Below are 17,485 nucleotides of genomic sequence, written 5' to 3' on the forward strand. Positions count from 1 at the left end.
GGAGCTGCTGGAACAGCCCTCATGCAAACACTGGCGTCTTCCAGGACAAGTGTCACCAGGTCACGTCTTCCACCATGGACAATCTTGAGTCCCTCCCTCAACAGATCGTCTCCCTCTCGGGAGTAGCTCTACAAAATGGGAGAGCTCTGGACTTACTAACTGCTGAACAGGAAGGGACTTACATTGGACAGGAAGTGGGGATTGGACACGGGGTGGGTGGGGGTGGTGTTGTTTCTGTGTTAATGAATATGGACTTGATGAACAGAGCACACAGGTGCTTACGGATCTCTGCTGAGATCTCTGAGCTCACTATGCCCCAGGTACCTTGGTACTCAAACCCTCTGGTGGCTTTGTTTCTTCCCTTCCTTGGCCCCATACAGGACATTGGGACTTTCCTTCTCTGGGCTCCTGTTCCATCCAGTTTCTAACAAGTAAACCAACATTGCCCAAGCCACTACCAATCCAGGTTCTGATTCAGTACCCAACCATTCCAAACCTAGAGGCTGATGACTATGATCCTTCTCCTTTATAAAACAAAAGGGGCAGAGGTCGGGCCTGAGAACCACGGGACCAGGAAGAGCAGGCCTGGAACAAGAGTGGGGTCGAAGTGTGTCCAAGGCCCAGAAATCTCATCCTGAGATTGTTCTCCCAAACCCCACGCTGCAGGCCTGCATTTCCAAGCACACTTAGTCCTGTGGTCCCCATCTTTTCCTCACTAGAGGAGGAAGGGAGGAAGGTCACGGGGCAGGTAGGCAGGTAGCCAGGTTAGGCTTCCTTTCCCCATATAAGGCCTCCTCATGAGACATCCCCAGCACCCTGGCTGCAGTCAGTGGTGTACACTCACTCCAGTAGCCCCTACTGATACCCCAAAGGTTTAAATAATCTTTGTTCTTCCCACTAAATTGAACCATTCTCTGAAGCTGTTTCTCGATGTGAGTTCTTTGCCCTTGCACTCGCTGTGGACCAAGATCCTGCCTGCACCCACCCATACCCATCTGGCTAGGCTTCCCTCCCGCCAGTCCAGCCCCAGTGAGCATCGGACATGGGAAGGATATCACGTCAAAGATAGTGTGTGTGAGCAAAGCATCTGTCGAGAGAGAGAGAGAGAGAGAGAGAGAGAGGATGATGCTATCTGCTGGAACTTGGCTCTACTTCCTATAGTCTACCAGCTCCCAGTAATACCATCAAAACACGGCCCGTGAGAGTGCTCAGCAAGGGAAGGTGTCAGCCGAGCCTGACAGCTTGAGTTACATCCCAGGGACCCACACAGTTAGGAAGAGGGAACCAACCAACTCCCATAAGTTTTCCTCTGCTTTCCACATGAGTGCCATGGAGCATACATGCCCGAGATGCCGAGAGTGCACGCTTGCACACACACACACACACACACACACACACACACACACACACCACACACACACACAACCACACACAACCACACAACCAGACACCACACAACCACACAACCACATACACCCACACACACACACAACCACACAACCACACACACCACACACACACACATACCACACACACACACACACACACCCACACAACACCCACCCACACACACACCACATACACACACACAACCACACACACACACACACACACACAGACACACACACACACACACACACAGACACACACACACACACACACACACACACACACACACACAGAGACACACACACACACACACACCCACACACACACACATATACACCCACACACACACAGAGACACACACACAACCACACACACACAACCACACACACAACCACACACACAACCACACACACAACCACACACACACACACACACACACACACACACACACACACAACACACACACACACACACACCACACACACAACCACACAACCCCCCACACACACACACACTGATAAAATGAATAATACCTGGGCTCAGAAGGGCGGTTGCCATCTGTTCTCGCCAAGACCTCCCGTACAGCGAGAGCTGGCACTGCTTCCTGGATCTGAGAGAACCAGCAGCAGCCTCTTCTCACCTGGTGCCAGTCTACCTCGGTTTTAGCTGCTGTTTTATCACTTTCTGAATAATGAGTCATTGATCATCTGGTTTCCATAGTGACCCTTAACCAACAAGACAATTCAAGGGGTCCTACTCCACCCCAATTAAGGGAGGAGCAAGCTCCCTGTGGAGACAGACGCTCTTCAGCGGCAAGCAAAAGTAAGTATTTTCAGTTGGCAAACTGACGGAGTCCATCTTCAGATGGGAAGCTCAAGACCCTAGGGACTCACTGGATTCTACGGCTGATATGCGTGAGTGTGAAAGTGTGTGTGTCGGTCAGAGGTCAACTCTGGGTGGTATTCCTCAAGAGCAGCCCAACTGGTTTTATTTGTTGTTTGTTTGTTTTTGTTTTTAATAGAACATCTTTTATTTACTCTCTCACTTCATTTAAGTAGACAATGTATCTTGGTCATACCCACCCCACCCCGAACCCCGCCCACTGGCTACCCTCAACACATTCCCCAGGCCCCTTCATGTCGTCTCTGGATCCAACTGTTGCTGCCTGTTGGAGGGTTGACTTACCTTCCTGGGTTGATCCTGTGCAGGTCTTGTGTAGGTAACTGGTGGTTTGAATGAGAACGGACCCCATTAGTTCACCTTTGAATGCTTGGTCCCCAGTTGTATTTAGGAAGGATTAGGATGTGTGTCGATGGGAATGGGCTTTGAGATGTGTCTCTCTCTCTCTCTCTTTCTCTCTCTCTCTCTCTCTCTCTCTCTCTCTCTCTCTCTCTCTCTCTCCCTCCCTCCCTCCCTCTCAGATGTAAGCTCTCAGCTACTGCTCCAACGTCATGCCTACATGCTTGCCACCATGTTTCCTCCCGTGATGATCATGGGTCGATCCTCTGAAACTGTAAGCAAGCACACAGTGAAATGCTTTAGTCCTGTAAGTTGCCTTGGCCATGGTATCTTCTCAGAGCCATAGTAATCCTAAAACAGGAAGCACAGCTGCCGTAAGTTCACTACGGCCAAACCCATGTCTGGTCCAGAAGAGCGCATTCCACAGAACTCCTGATCCCACGACTCTTACATTCCTCCACCCTCTTCTTCAGCAAGGCTGTCCAGTCTTCCTTTTGGAAACAAAGGCCTCACAGTGGCTCGGAACTCTCTTAGGCTAGACTGGGTGGCCAGGTGGCTGAGATTACACGTGTGTCTCTTCATGTTTTTTAACTTCTTAATTTTTTTCTCAGATGGGGTCCCGCTGTGTTTTCTGGTTGGCCTCAAACTCAGAAAGACCGTCCTGCCTCTGCCTCCCAAATACTGGGATTAAAGGTGTGGGACACCATGGCTGTCCCCATGTCCAGCATTTAAAATGTGGGTCCTGGGAATTGAACTCAGGTTCCTGTGCTGCTTGCTAGGTCTGTACTTTGCCAGTTGAGCCATCTCCTTGGTCTGCATGGGTGGTACTTCTCTATGCAGTCAAGTGTATGAGGGGTAGGACCAGTAAGATAAGGACGGAGCAGTGGGGGTGGGGTAGGGGCAGGTAAACAGGAAGTACTTTGTGATCCCATACTCTGAGTCCCCAAGCTGCCTCAGTCACAGGAAGGAAGCAGTCTGGCTGAGCAGGGCTTCCCGAGAGGCAGCACCAAGAGACCGAGGTGAGTCAGCTCAGTACCTGGCAATGAAAAACTCCCAAGGCATCTTAAATGTGTGTGGGGATTGGGGTGGTTGTGCACCCAAGAGTACATGCAGACCCGAGGTGAATTTGGTTTCTTCCATTCTCACTCTCCACCTTGTACTTTGAGACAGTGCAGCTCGCTGAACCTGGAGCTCACCAATTGGCTACGCTAGCCAGCCAATAAGCTCCAGGGATTCCCCTGACTCCCACTCCCCCCCAGCCCCAACTAGAACTGGTGTTATAGGTGCTAGGTGTTATAGGAGACCTTGTTCTCAGCTTTAGAAAACATGGGTGTTGGGGATCTGCTCGACACTTGCTTGCACAGCACTTTACGGACTGGGACTGAACCATCTCCCCTTTCCCCACTAGGTACCTTTCCATGGAGAGCTGCCTGGCTGGTAGTCTCAACATGAAAGGGATTAAAAATAAACTGCTCTCCACCAGCCTAATCACGTAGAACTCCAAAGGCCCCCAAGCAGGGCATCTGGCCTAATTTCATGTTCTACCCGACACTAATGATGTTCAGTCTGCCAAGTAATAATTCACATTGAAAATAGACTTCAGAGACCCCTATGACCCACCAGTCTTGGTTTGGGAGGCTGAGTCCCACTGAGCCTCAGAATTAAGTATCTCTGGCATATGATGTCAGGTGGCCCCACTGTTAGATGGCGCCTCCTCATAATTGAAAACATTGCTCTGCAGTTGGCAAGAGAGTGGATACACAAATGGAAAGTGGTGGCAGTAAGGAGACGGTCACCGTGCCAGTCAGAGCCAGGTGGGCACACAGAAGGGCCTCTGGGAAGACGCGGTGGCATCTGGGCCTGCAGAAGGCAGGGGTGAATAGGAGAGAGCAGGAGAAGGCACAAGGCCTCCAGGTCCAAAGGCTGGCTGTGACTCTGGTCTGCCTTTCACTATAGGAGCCCAAAACTTGGGCTGAAGAACACTCACTTGATAAAGCGCTTGCAAAAGGACCTGGGTTCTATGCCCAGTGCTGAAGAGGAGACAGGCAGCTGAGCCTACTTTGGGAGATCCGGGTCAGTGAGAGTCTTGACACTAATTAACAAGTGGGGGAGGGGGCTGAAGAGATTGCCAAGTCGATAAAGCTCTTGCCGTGCAAGCTTGAGGAGCAGAGTACACAGAAGTATCTGTAACCCGAGCTGTCCTATGGTGAAATGAGACGCGAGCTAGCCTGAACACAGAGGCAAACAAGAGACCCTGTTTCAAACGAGGTGGAAGGAAAGGACCCACACCTAAGGCTTTCCACTGACGACTACACATAAACTCAATGGTTCACACACATGCATGTGTGCGCACGCGCATGCACGCGCGTACACACACACACATATATACACACATGCAAAGATTTTTAAGGTGGATAATCCTTAAAGAATGACAGCCTCCACATACACACACACACACACACACACACACACACACACACTCAAATGCCACTTTTCACTGTACTTTGAACTCCCCTGTGAATTGAGATTGGCTTTCAGAGAGCTGTGTTAAAGAACTCAATGGGATGCAGCAAGAGCATCTATACAGAGATACGGACAGAGAGAGCTCAGGAGTCCTTGGACGGTCTGGGGACAGACAGTCTGCTGGACTCCCACAGCTCGATGCTGAAGGAGGGGGACACACTTGGACAATGTCCTACCTCAAGTATCAACACTCCATGTCCTTCAGATACAGCCGTGACTCTGTCCGCTGGGGTTAGGTCTCCTGCTCTTTTTTTTTTTTTTTTTTTTTCCCCCCAGGGGCTGGGGACTGAACCCAGGACCTTGCGCTTCCTAGGTAAGCCCTCTACTACTGAGCCAAATCCCCAACCGAATTAGCTCTCCATAAACCAAAGCGGCCAGGCATTAACCAGGAAGCACAAAGCCCCACCCCTCCCAGACCTGCTGGGTTCAGGCTGTGTGTGTGTGTGTATTCGAGAGAGGTGGGGGGAGAGGAGAACAAGAGTGTGTGGGGGGGGGAGAGTAGAGAGAGAACAAAGCTCAAAGCATCTTCCAGTGCACTTTAATCAAAATTCCATCATCACAAGAGCTCTTGTGGCATACAATGTCAGGATGGGCACGTCAAGCTGGTCCTACAAATGGAACATCCATGGATCTGCACTTTAAACATGTATGAAAAATAAAATATATAATATTTATAGCTTTATAAATTTCCCCACTGAATCACTTTGTCTTTAAAATAAATTATGATACATGATGCAGCCTGGAGTCACTAAGCAAGTAGCAGCCGAATGGCACTCGAATCTCCAGTTCCGGGGGAAATACTGGACGGGGGAGAGTCAGATGCTCACAGGAACCAATGTGGCTTACAAGCAAGCTCACTCTTCACAGTGGGCTGAGCATCAAAAGGAGGGGAGGCTGGCTTCTAATGGCTGTTCCTCTTTTGTGGGGAATAAAGTCAATCCCCAAACCACACAGAACGGTGTAGAAGCTGCAAATGAACTTTTGGCACCAGATGAGAGGAGCAGCTTTTCAAAGCCAACCCAGCAATGGTCCTTAGAAGCGTGGGGTCTGAGAGGTGGACAGAGGGTGGGGAGACTGTGGGGGGACTTTCTCCATGGTGGAGGGTCTGCTTTGGGGATGCTGGGGACTGTCTGGGCAGCTGGCCCTCTAGCAGCTGCAGTCCCCTCAGAGGGAGAGACCAGAGTGCACATGACACCGAGGGAGAGACCCTGTTTCAGGGGCGGTAGCTTCTGTGCACTGTGTTCAGTCAAAAGCAGGGATGTGCTACACACACAAGGGACTCAGGCCACCCGGGCAGGATGACCACACAGCCATCAAAGGGGACAGACGGGAAGCACACACGAGACACCAAGGATCCAAAATGACAGGCAGGGCTGGGTTGCACTAGCATTTACAGGAGGGGCAGAGAGGCTCACAGACTTTTCTAGAAACCCCAGCAGGAAGTGGCTCAGGACTCTTCCCAGGGCTTCGGTCACTTCCCACCAAAGAACAAAGCAGTAAGAACATAGGAGCCTAAGACAAAGGAGGCCACACAGCCTGCCTTAGGGGCTCTGACTCTTTCCTGCTCAGGCCAGAGATGTCAGTTGAACTCGGGAATAGATGCCTTGAACTCCCCAGAACAGCCCGCTCTTGGCCTCTGGGACAGGGAGAAGGTAGCTACAAGTCCAGGAGACGCTCTTCGCACGTCTCCACAGGCCACTTGGAAGCCCCTCCAAACACATCGACATTGTTGTCCACCCATGGGATGATGTTTCCAGGCATGTTTGTGGAGCAGTTGGCGATGTTAATGATTTCTTGTGCCCGGAGGACACGGTCCCATATGTTGAACTGGCTAAGCTCTCCAACGAAGGCCTGTGTGGCATCAAATCTGCCTCCCACAGTGTCCTGGAAAGTGGAAACGGGCACTTTGGGATAGGCTGACAAACAGAACGGGCCCTCCTGACTCTCCAGGAAAGCAAGATGGAGGGAACAATGTATTCTACAGGTCCTGAAGCCCCATGGCATTTGAGGTCTTGGAAATGGCTTTACTATAGCCCCCCCCCCCCGCTTTACACAGGGGAAACTGAGGCAGGAGGGAATGACAGTCGCCTAAAGCCTGACTCTCAGCTCCTTGCAGGGGAGAAGCAGTGGACCCGAGGAGACTGCAAGGCCCCCTACGTGCTTTGTGATCAATACGCTAGTTAGCTCTGCCCTGCCTGGGACCCGCAGCTCCTTTGTCACCCTCACAGGATAGCGAGTGTCCCAGATCATGTTTCCTCCCTCGCCTCCCTCCCCCCCAGGCACACTGGACGTCTCCTAAGTGGTCTTTGCTCGATCCTGGGATCCTGAGCAAATAGGTCCAGGAAGATGTCACTTGTACCACTGTGTACCAGGAGAGGCCAAATACAGGGACTCACAGGGACACAGGGACACTGGAGATGCTTTCCTATAGTGTGTACCCCACAAGGCAGCTGAACCCAAGCCACTAGGTGACCCTGTGACTACAAGGACATTCCACAGCTCTTTGTCCTCTCTCAGTCAGGGAGCTCACTCATGGGGCGGGCTGGCTGTCAGGGACACAGTGGCAGGGTCTGGGAGACAGATACCTTGGGCAAGAGCAAGGAAGGGGATGCCAGGGCGTTGGGGTGGGCAGCCTCCTTTGCAGCATCCGTGAGAGTACCCACCTGCTCCTGCCCCAGGATGAGCACACCCCCTGGCTTGATGGGGTGCCAGGGTGCCAGGTTCTCCCCGGTGCCCAGCTTCTCCCCGTCCTGGAATGCTTCCCACATGCCGTCTCGAGTGGTCCAGGTGATGCAGATATGGTGCCACTTGCCATCGCTGACAAACAGGGGCAGCTGTGCGACCTGTGGGGATCAACACGCAGGTGAGACTCGGCAGGTCTGGGTCCCATGGGATCCTCCAGGGAAGGAATGTCACCGGTTACTCCTTTCCACAGCCCAGGATTCCCGCTGGGATTCCCTTCCCTGTCTGAGAAGTGACACATCAAGCCCCACTTGGTTGGCAAAGCCTCAGGACAATGGACATTCTTGGTTCTGGGCCTGGCTCCTGACTCCCATGCTGGCCTGGGCTCTGTGTGGAACCCGACAGGCAGCACTGAGAGACCTGTGTGTGTGTAGAAGCCTTGCCTCTGTCAAGGGGAGGGCAGGGGGCCTCTACATGCATGTGTGTGTGAGCATAGTACATGAGTGTGCACATACAGACCCCACCCTCAACTACAGGCAAGCCCCAGACGCCCGTGAGCTCAGGTCTGTGCTGTTGTTACTGCTGGTCTCCTAGCAACCTGCAGTCTCCCTCCCAGGACTTGGATGTTTACAAGAGGTCTAAAGGGAGAGGAAACAAGGCTCTCAGGGATTACAGTGTTATTTAGAACAATAAATCCTTGGCTCAGGAAAGTTGTTCCTGCTAGAAGCCTGGAAGGCTCGCTCCGTCCCACAGAACTTCCAACTTCTGCAGTGCTCCCAGAGTAGACAAACTCCACCCAGCGGCACTTTGACAAAGGTCACAGACAGGCGAGGGTCTCTTCTTCACCCATCCCAAATGGAGGCTGGACCTGGACCATCTACAGCAGGGGCAGCCACTCAAATGCTGGACTAAGGGCACTCTTTTATCGTGTTGGATCTGACTTGAGGAGAAAAGATTCATTTGTTTTGGCTAAAGACAGGGTTTGCTGTGTGGCACAAGCTGGCTTTAAATTCAGCCATCCTGCATTAACTTTCCAAACTCTTAAAAGGTGCACCACCACACCCAGCTAGGTGGTGAGTGGTCAGAGGCTAAAACTCTGTACTTCACGGAGACCACGGTCCTTACTGCCTGTGGAAACAGAGCATCTGCTCTGATAAAGGCAAGGCTATGGGGCAGAAGGAACAGTTGCCGGGGCTGAAAAAGGCTGGGCAGGAGTTAATGACAGAGTACATGGTGCAGTGTGGCAGTGGGACTGTTTTATACGTTAATTGTGATGTGATTATATAGCTGTCTGCATTCGTCAAGGCCAGTTAAAACTGAACGTCCATTTAAAAGCTCAGTTAAGTGTACATTTTATCGCAATAAACCCAATCCCTTTAAAATGTATATCTACACCCAGGTACCCTCGACCACAGCGTTTACGGAGAGCCACAAAGGCTGCCTGTGTATGTGGGGTCCTGCCTTCCTACTCCTTCCACTCCTGTGACGTGTGGATGCTCAACTGCCTATTGTTGGCCAGACCCAGAGCTAGGCTCCCCATAGGCTTGCCAAAGCCAGTCAGGCTATGACGTCCCGCAGGGTCTACTCCCGGGGACACCAGGGTGGGGTTCTAGCTGGCCTCACCTTGTCATTGATAAGCAGCTCTATGGGATTGTTACCCCACTCTATCAGCACAATCTCATTGGCTTGCCCAGGCACAGCGTAGGAGAATGGCGTGCCGATGCCTGGCGAGGCGCTGGACCGCAGCCACAGGCAGATGGTGAAGGCATACAGCTCGGGCAACGTCTTCTTGATCTTGCCGTATAGGTAGTTTGTACGGAGAGGGAGGGACACTTTGAATGCATCTGGTGACTTGAATGCACTGTTGCCTGGGTGGAAGGAAGAGAGGTTACAGCAGGGTAGCCTGGGCCACGTACCCCTCACCAGGACCCATCACTCAGGCAGAACTAAAGCACTCCAGCTCCTGGTCACAGTGCCCAAGCCCAGCAGTCCTAGGGACAGTCCTTGACTCCTAGGAGCCTACATTCTAGTGGGGGAAATCAGCCCACAGAGAATAGAAGGGGAAAAGGGGAAGGGGGTGGGGGATTTCTTCTAAGACAGTGGCAAGAGGAAGACAAGGGTAGAGTAAAGAATCACAAGAAGCCTGTGACTTGAGACCTTCTGGTGAGAATCCAGGGGGAGGTACCAGCAAGAACATGGCCTCCAGGATGCTCCCAGAGGTGTGAAGGAAGAGGAATATATTGTGAGGAATACACTAGACACGGTAGAGAACTTGTCTCTACGTTTTTTTTCCCTTTCCTTTTTTGAGACGGTCTCACTGTGTACTTTTATCCTGTAATTCCTACTCAGATCCGCCATCCTCTGCCTCTGCCTCCTAAGTGCTGGGATTGAAGGTGTGCACGCCCATATCCAGCCTACTCCACCATTTAGGATAGGGAAAGAGGCCTCAGAGCTGGAGAGATGGCCCAGCAGCTAAGCACACTTAAGAGCTCAGGTTCAACTTCCAGTAGTCACACATCAACTCACAACCATCTGTACCTCCAGTTTCAGGGGATCTAATGCTCTCTTCTGGTCTCCACACACAGCATACATACATATGCCTATGTACATATACATACACATACAAAATTTAAGAGACCTCTTCATTCCTATCTATTTCTGAGTAAAGGCCTTGCTATGTAACCTGTAGCCCAGCCTGGCTTTGAACTCACAAAGCCTAGTGTCTTGGGGTTTTGTGCAGGAATACAAACCCTGACTATGACACCTAGCAAGTACTGGGGGCGTACACACACACACACACACACACACACACACACACACACACACACACACGCTCCCACAGCCAGCAAGAGGCTTCTTTGAATCCACCAGTAACTCAGACAAAAACAAAACACCCAATATTCCGGTCCTCTCTGATCACCACTGAGCCTCACAGTCTCAATGACTACAAAGGGGAGGAAGGGTTTAGAGACACTGGATTTAATTTTCTTGTTCTTCCTCAACCGTGTCTTATTTCTTCCCATCTTTCCTTGAGCACTCTGTCCCTCTGTCTTCTTTCTTAAGGGCAGGCTTTGAAACCCAAGGGACCAGGGATTGGGGAGGAATGTCTCTGGGGACCGGTGCACTCAGTAAACACTTGTAAACCTGCATCGCTTGCCATAGTAAATGCTTACCACTGCTCAGGCAAAGGAGTCAGGCTTGAGGTGCACCCTACAGCTTTCCTCAGAAGGGACAGTTTGTCTCAGTCCCTGCTGGGAAACCCTTTGCTCCAGACATAGCCTTTCCTTCTCAAGAGAAGACTGCATTGCTGGACTGTTTTCTGGAACGTGGAGTGGGGGTTGGGGAGACAGATGCACGCAGGGCTGCTCCCCTCAGGCTAACACCTGGCCAGACCTTTAGACCTTCCAGGCCTTACTGTTCGTGGTAAGACCTCCCCTCCCCCCGTCCCCCCATCTCAGGCTGTCCTCCTGTACACAGCACATCTGAAGTCTTTTGAAAACGAGCTCTTACAGGGCCTGGAACTTTTAGTATCATCTTGACCTAAGCTCAGATTAATGTAACAGCTCTGTTGCCCAAAGTTTGCAGGAAGCAACACGGTTCTCTGAAAGGCCTTAACGACAGCTTGCTTCCCTTGTGCATAAGGATCAGATCCTGCCACTCGTTCAACAACTACTTAGTAAGCCTTAAAGGGCCACACATCAGACAACCTTACTCCATCACGATATTCCAAGATTGAAAAGTTCCAGGCCTCAGGCCTCACCTGAAGAGGTCTCCTGCACAGCCCAGCAGCAGCGTCCAGGTCACCTTTCTGATCCCTCTGGATTTTCTAGCTAGTATTTCTGTGGTCACTAGTCTCCTTGATCCTTCCTGACCCCCCAGGGTAGGTATCTCTCAAAACAGGCTGTGGGCTATGGAGCACCTGCCCAGACTTGGAGACCTGACTGTCTGAAGCGCCTGAAGCAAGCCACCAAGAAAGCAAGGGCTTGCCCCTCATTATGCTGAAGAAAAACACAGACCCAGACAACGCCCACTCCCGTTTTGTAGGTTGAACTGGTCGTTGTGTTGAGGCTTCAGAGAAATGACTTATCTAAGGTCACCCAGCTCCTGAACCAACAGGGCCAGAAGTCTGTCACTCCACTACACGCAGCCACTGGCGCTCAGTCTTCGAGTGGCAAATGGCTGTGCTCTTAATGGAGGCATCATTATCTAATAAGGAGAAATGGCTTCTATGCTCACAGGTGGGCAGGCCTGCCAATTTAATAAGACTCAGGGTCGGTAATATCATTAGGTTGGTGACAACGATAGGTTTAATTAGAGCTGGGAGAGCTGAGAGGCAAGGAAGGGGCTCTAGCCTGATGACGGGTACCCTTTATTTGAATAAAACAGCTTGGAGGTTCAGAGAAACTTAGTTAGAACCAATTAAGGAATTAAAAGGCTTGACCAATAAATCAGAAACTGCAGGTGGTGGACAAGCCTAAGGAGGGGGCGGGCAGTCTGGAGCTTTGAAGGAGGAAGTTCTGGTTTCTCAGCGCTAATGTTGGTGGATTCAGCACCCAGACAGCTGCCCCTGGTCTGAGGGCCCAGACTCTGAAGCTGTTACAGACGAAAGGTCTCCCAGACAAGAGAAATGGGTATACTGAGGACACGGGCTCTGGGCTATAAAGAGCTTCGTGCCCTGTAGGGTTAAAAGCCGTTTCTTCCCTGGGATCGCTACCGGACTTCTCCAGTCTGCAAAGACCGAAAGCATCATCATTGCCTCATGTGAACCTGACATGACTCCTGTCCTGGGCTGAGAGAGGAAGATACAGAACCATAGCCAAGCATCTGGCTTTTACCTGATGTAGAAGGATGGACCAAAAGACAGACATTCCTGAGTCTTCCTAACCGGCCACATGCTGGAGCCTCTATGGGGCTCGGCTGGATGCTTCTAAGGAACCTGGTGGAGCTTACCTCATGGTGCACTTTGGGGGCTGAGTATGTACACACCCTTCTGCCGTGGACATAAAGCAGAATGAGCTTAAACTCAGAAGTGCCCAGAAGCAAATGGCTTACCAGATGGTCACTTTCCTTTAAGACTCATTCCAGAATTGAGTAGGTGGAACACAAGGAAAAAGTCTAGCATTCCTGTGGTGGGGGAGTCAAAGGCAAGTCTGGGGCTGGAGACAGCTCAGCAATTAACAATACTGTTGATCCTGCAGGGGACCTGGGCTCGTCTCTCTGCATCCATAGGGAGCTCACGATCATCTCTAACTCCAGCCCAAGGGGTCGAACATCCCTCTCTAGGCTCCATGGGCACCAGGTGCAAATGTGGTACACATATGCATGTAAGCAAAACACCCACATGCGTACACACACACTCCTATGTGTGCGTGGGCTGGTGTGTGTGCACGCATGTGTGTGTACAGTATGAGGGAGCTCAAGTGCTCCCTAAACCACTGTTGTACAGAGGCTTGGCTCTTGTTAGCCCAGCGTCTGGTGGCCTGTTCAGCTGTGAGCTTTCATTAAGAACCAAGGGGCAAGAGTGTGTGTGTCAGAACCATCATGGCTGGCCTGAGCCTTGACTATCCCTTCCGGTTTAGAAAAGGTGGAAAAGCTACTAAGTACAGCAACAGGCTTTTCCACTGGCCTAGGGTTCAAGACCAGATAATGGGGAGGCTCGGGCTTATGTCCCTGTGACAAGTGCCTCAGTGGGAGCATCCGTACAGGAAATTTGTCTGCCTGGGTGGTGAGCACTTTCTCATCTGTGAAATGGGTGGTGCGTTTAGCATACTACCCGGTACTATGTCCGTTCTCTGTATTTATACTGACTGAGCTGTCTCCTTGCTGGCAAGCTGACCACTGTGCCAAGGAAGGTGCATAGCCACCAAGTCCCTCCCCTCTGATCCTAGTTACCCCTTTTCAGTTACTGTGTTCACTCCATGGCCTTGAGCCTCTCAAGGATCCACTGTGACTGTGTGTGGGGGGAGGGGGGGAGCTGCTCTCCCTCTTGGCAAGCAGGAAAGACTCAGAGGCAGTTGCTCTGCCTTTGAAGAAGACTCTGAGACCCAGTGAGTCTCCCGATGTCACCTAGCAGTAGAAGTAAGACAGAGAAGAAACCATTTTGAAAACTCAACAATCAATGTCAAGTCAGAGAGGGCAGCACGAACTGGTAATCCCAGCATTTGGAGGCTGAGGCAGGCGGATGGCAGGCCGAAGGCCAGGTTAGGCTATTTAATGAGATGCTGTTTCAAGGAGGAAAAAAAAAGAAAAAACCCAGAACATAAGTCAAATAGATAAGTGGCCTTCTTAATCCCTTTATAAGAAAAGCAAGTGAAAAAAAAAAAAAAAAAAAAACCAGAAAACAGGAAGGCATTGTGGGACGCCAATTAGCTCATGCCCTCCTTCATCTGACCCTGCCCACAAGGGTTGAGGGACAGCTTTCTATTGGGTGGTCTCCTGTCAGTCACGATGTTGAAATTGCCTCTGTCATCTTCGTGAATCTGAGATTATCGTTCTATACCCTTCACCACCAACCCAGAATTCCACAGGCTGCCCAGAGTTAAAAGGCTGCTAAACTGCCCATCCAGCAGGAGGTCAGCGGTCAGGCTGCTTACCCAAGCAGGTCCTGAGGGCCTTTGTTTCCCCAGGGGTTAACGCTGGTAGGGCTAGGAGCTAATCCCTGTGAGCGGTCAGTCTGTGTCACGCACCCAAACATCTAAGGATGACCTCCATGTTGTGCCACTACCCCTGCTTCACGGCTGCCCATAAATGGAAATCCTAGATCTGCCTGACGTGGTGGTAAAAAGGAGGCCACTGTCAGACTGAGAGCATCAGGCACCCGGCACCCACCTCTCTCCAGCTCAGTCACCCTCTGCAGCAGTGCATTCAGTGTGTTCTCTGTCTTCTGCCGGTGAGCCGAGGTCTCATTGTGGAGCAGGGACTTCTCGTCTTCCAGCTCGGCCACCTTGCGTAGCAACTGCCTCTCCAGCTCCCCCAGCCTCCGCTGGAGCACCTCTCGGAAGTCGCTCGGCAGCCCGGCATTAGACGCGTTGGTGTGGAGTTGGAGCTTGGGAAGGGTGGGAGGGAGAGAGATTCAGGCCAGTTGAATAGAAACTGTGACACGCAGCTCCAGTGACCCAAGCGCACAGCCACACAGCGAGGAGCTTCCAAGGGGCATCGGTTTGTGCCCGTGGCTCAAAAGAGAACATTTCACTGATGCCCCCCCCCCTTTTTTTTTGGTAGGGAAAGGCTTTCAAAGTCAGACAAAAATCACTTCCCTTCAATATTTGAAACTTGTGAATCTCACTTTCTCCTCTTCAAAAGCTGCTTTTCTCCTCTTACCAAAAAGCCTAAAAATTCAGCCAACGTCTATAATTCTGTGTCATACAGAGCCCCGAACACAGGCAAGAGTTTTCTTTTCAAACAGTTAATGATTGGGACTCAAAGCAAGTCAGCTTTCATCTAGAAAGGAACACGGTCCCCCAAGTTCCAAAATGGCACAAGGGCAAACGGGCTCTGAGATATTCCTGGGACAAGACGTTACTAAAAGACAGCTCCGTTTTTTAACACTGTATCCAAACCCTCACTTCCTATTTCTCTCACTCCTCTGCCGTCACGCTGGCTCGGAAGCAGCCAGCCACCCTCAGCCATGAACCCTTGGCAAGCTCCTGAATCTCTGTGTCCCAGTGTTCCAGAGTATAAACTGTAGAAAACTGGACCTGCCTCGTGCCGTTCTCTATTACAAGGGTTAAAATTAAATAATATGCCTGAGTCACACTTAGAACTCAAGAAGTGTCAGCTCTCAGTAATCATGACTCATAGGATCCACAGATGCTGGAAATACTGTATATAGCAATCATGCCAAAAGAAACACTCCGATAATTTAGCGATAATTAACACCTGTAATTTAAACCTCAATTTTGCTAATAGGCATTTTTGATAAATGCTGTTAACAGAAATGTCCACACTTCTTAAACAAGGTGGGAAGGAAGATGAAAATTAATTGACGATTTCTCCCCTGCCCCAAAGTTCCAAACTACCCACGGGAGAAGACAGCGGGATAAAGTCCGTTCCTCTAAAGTCATAGCTAAGGGCATCTTAAAAATTCTGACTCGATGAATAGAGGCGTCTTCGAGGTTAATAAGGGGCTTGTTCATACTTTGGGGTCGCTGGCTTTCCCCCTTCACTCTTCTGCAGATCAAACCCAGTCCTCCCACTCCCCGATCCAATTTGTCAAAGAAAACACCAGATGCCTAGGGGCGGCTGACCTCAGGCTGGGCACTGCCTCAGCACTGGGAACAGGCAGCGGGAGCGTGTCCCGCTTCGGAGAGCGAAGGTTTGCAAAGAGGAAACAGGCTGCCGGGTCACCGGGTATTGCCCTCCAGACCTGGCGGTCTGGGTTCTTTAGCAAAAAACCTCGGTTAAGTTCACGGTGAGTCTAGTGGGTAAGTCCCCACGCGTGACCGGATAGAGGTGGCGGAGGATTTCACATTTCTCATCGAACCAGGGGACAGAAGAGGACAAGGAGAAGGAATGCCATCCCAGTAAGGTCCAGAGCAGGAGCCAACCCCGAACTCCGCTCTCCCCGTGGATGGGGGCGCCCAACCAGCCCACGTACCCTTTTTTCCCTCACCCTCCGTCCCGCGATCCCGGGGGAACCTCCACCCGCTAGATGCCACCGCGCGCAGCTACCTCGAGGCTCTCCAAGCGGTCCTTGAGGGTCTGCAGCGAGCGGCTAAGCTGCTCCACGACGTGGCCGGGGTCCCGCGGCAGGTCGCCCATGGTGTCCTTGCCCGTGGCCCCGGTGCCGCGCGCCTTACCGCCGGCTAGTCCCTCACAGCGGGCCAGCTTGCTGGTGAGTTCTCGGATGGCTTCTCGCTGAGCGCCCAGCGTCTCCTTCTGCTGCACGACGGTCTCGCGCAGCTGCAGCACAGCGGCTCGCAGCTCCTCCTCAGGGCTCAGCGCGCCTCCCTGCATGGGCATCGCGGGCAGCGGGCAGCCGGCGCGCGCCGCTTCGGGGGGCAACGCGGTGCACACGAAGCGACTGCCAGGTATCGGGTTATCCTGGGCTTGTCCCGCGGCCACGGCGAGCGCCACGCCGGCGGTCAGCAGCGCCAGCATCTCGCTGACCTGGGCGCTCACTTCAGCATGGGTCGCTGGCTTGCCGTCTGGGCGCCTTCGCGGCCGGCTACGTCGGTCCGAGCGCGGCGCTCGAGGGAACCGCGTGCAAGCAGGGAAACGCCAGCACCAGCGCTGCCTGCCGTCGCAGAATAGTGCTCCCCGCTCTGCGCGGCGTTCTGGCTGGGGTGCTGCCCGCGCGCCCTTTCTTAAGCTTGGAGGGTGGGGCCACAGGCGCGTGGGGCCCGCGCCGCGCTCCCTGATTGGTCCGCCGGCGTTCGCGTCATGAGGAGGGCGGGGCGGGGGCGCATCTCTAAGCTGGCCGGGGAGGCTGGGCTCTTTCGTGGGCCGGATTCCTGCAGCGTGAGTGCGGGGTCCCCAAGGCTCCTTAGGAAAGGAAAATTTGGCTTCGGAAACGGTCATAGAAAGCGTTGACTGGCCCCTCACGGTCGGAGAAGTCCCGGGGATACCTGGACGCCCACGATGAGAGGTGTTGGCGCGGCTTCCGGCTGAGAAACCCTGATGGAGATGACTCCACTTCCCAAGGAGAAATTCT

General features: G+C 52.3%; 1 protein-coding gene across 1 annotated transcript; it reads right to left on the reverse strand.

The window, feature by feature from the left end:
• Positions 1 to 5,667: 5,667 nt before the first annotated feature.
• On the reverse strand, positions 5,668 to 17,119 carry Nptx2 (neuronal pentraxin 2). Its single transcript, XM_032886903.1, has 5 exons — positions 16,504 to 17,119; positions 14,662 to 14,878; positions 9,457 to 9,701; positions 7,815 to 7,994; positions 5,668 to 7,035 (listed from the first exon to the last, which is right to left on the reverse strand). The coding sequence occupies exons 1-5, from the start codon at positions 16,930 to 16,932 to the stop codon at positions 6,808 to 6,810; spliced, it is 1,299 nt and encodes a 432-aa protein (XP_032742794.1). The 5' UTR covers positions 16,933 to 17,119; the 3' UTR covers positions 5,668 to 6,807.
• Between the last annotated feature and the right edge of the window lie 366 nt (positions 17,120 to 17,485).

This window comes from Rattus rattus, chromosome 16 (assembly GCF_011064425.1).
Source record: "Rattus rattus isolate New Zealand chromosome 16, Rrattus_CSIRO_v1, whole genome shotgun sequence".
NCBI classification, from domain to species: domain Eukaryota; kingdom Metazoa; phylum Chordata; class Mammalia; order Rodentia; family Muridae; genus Rattus; species Rattus rattus.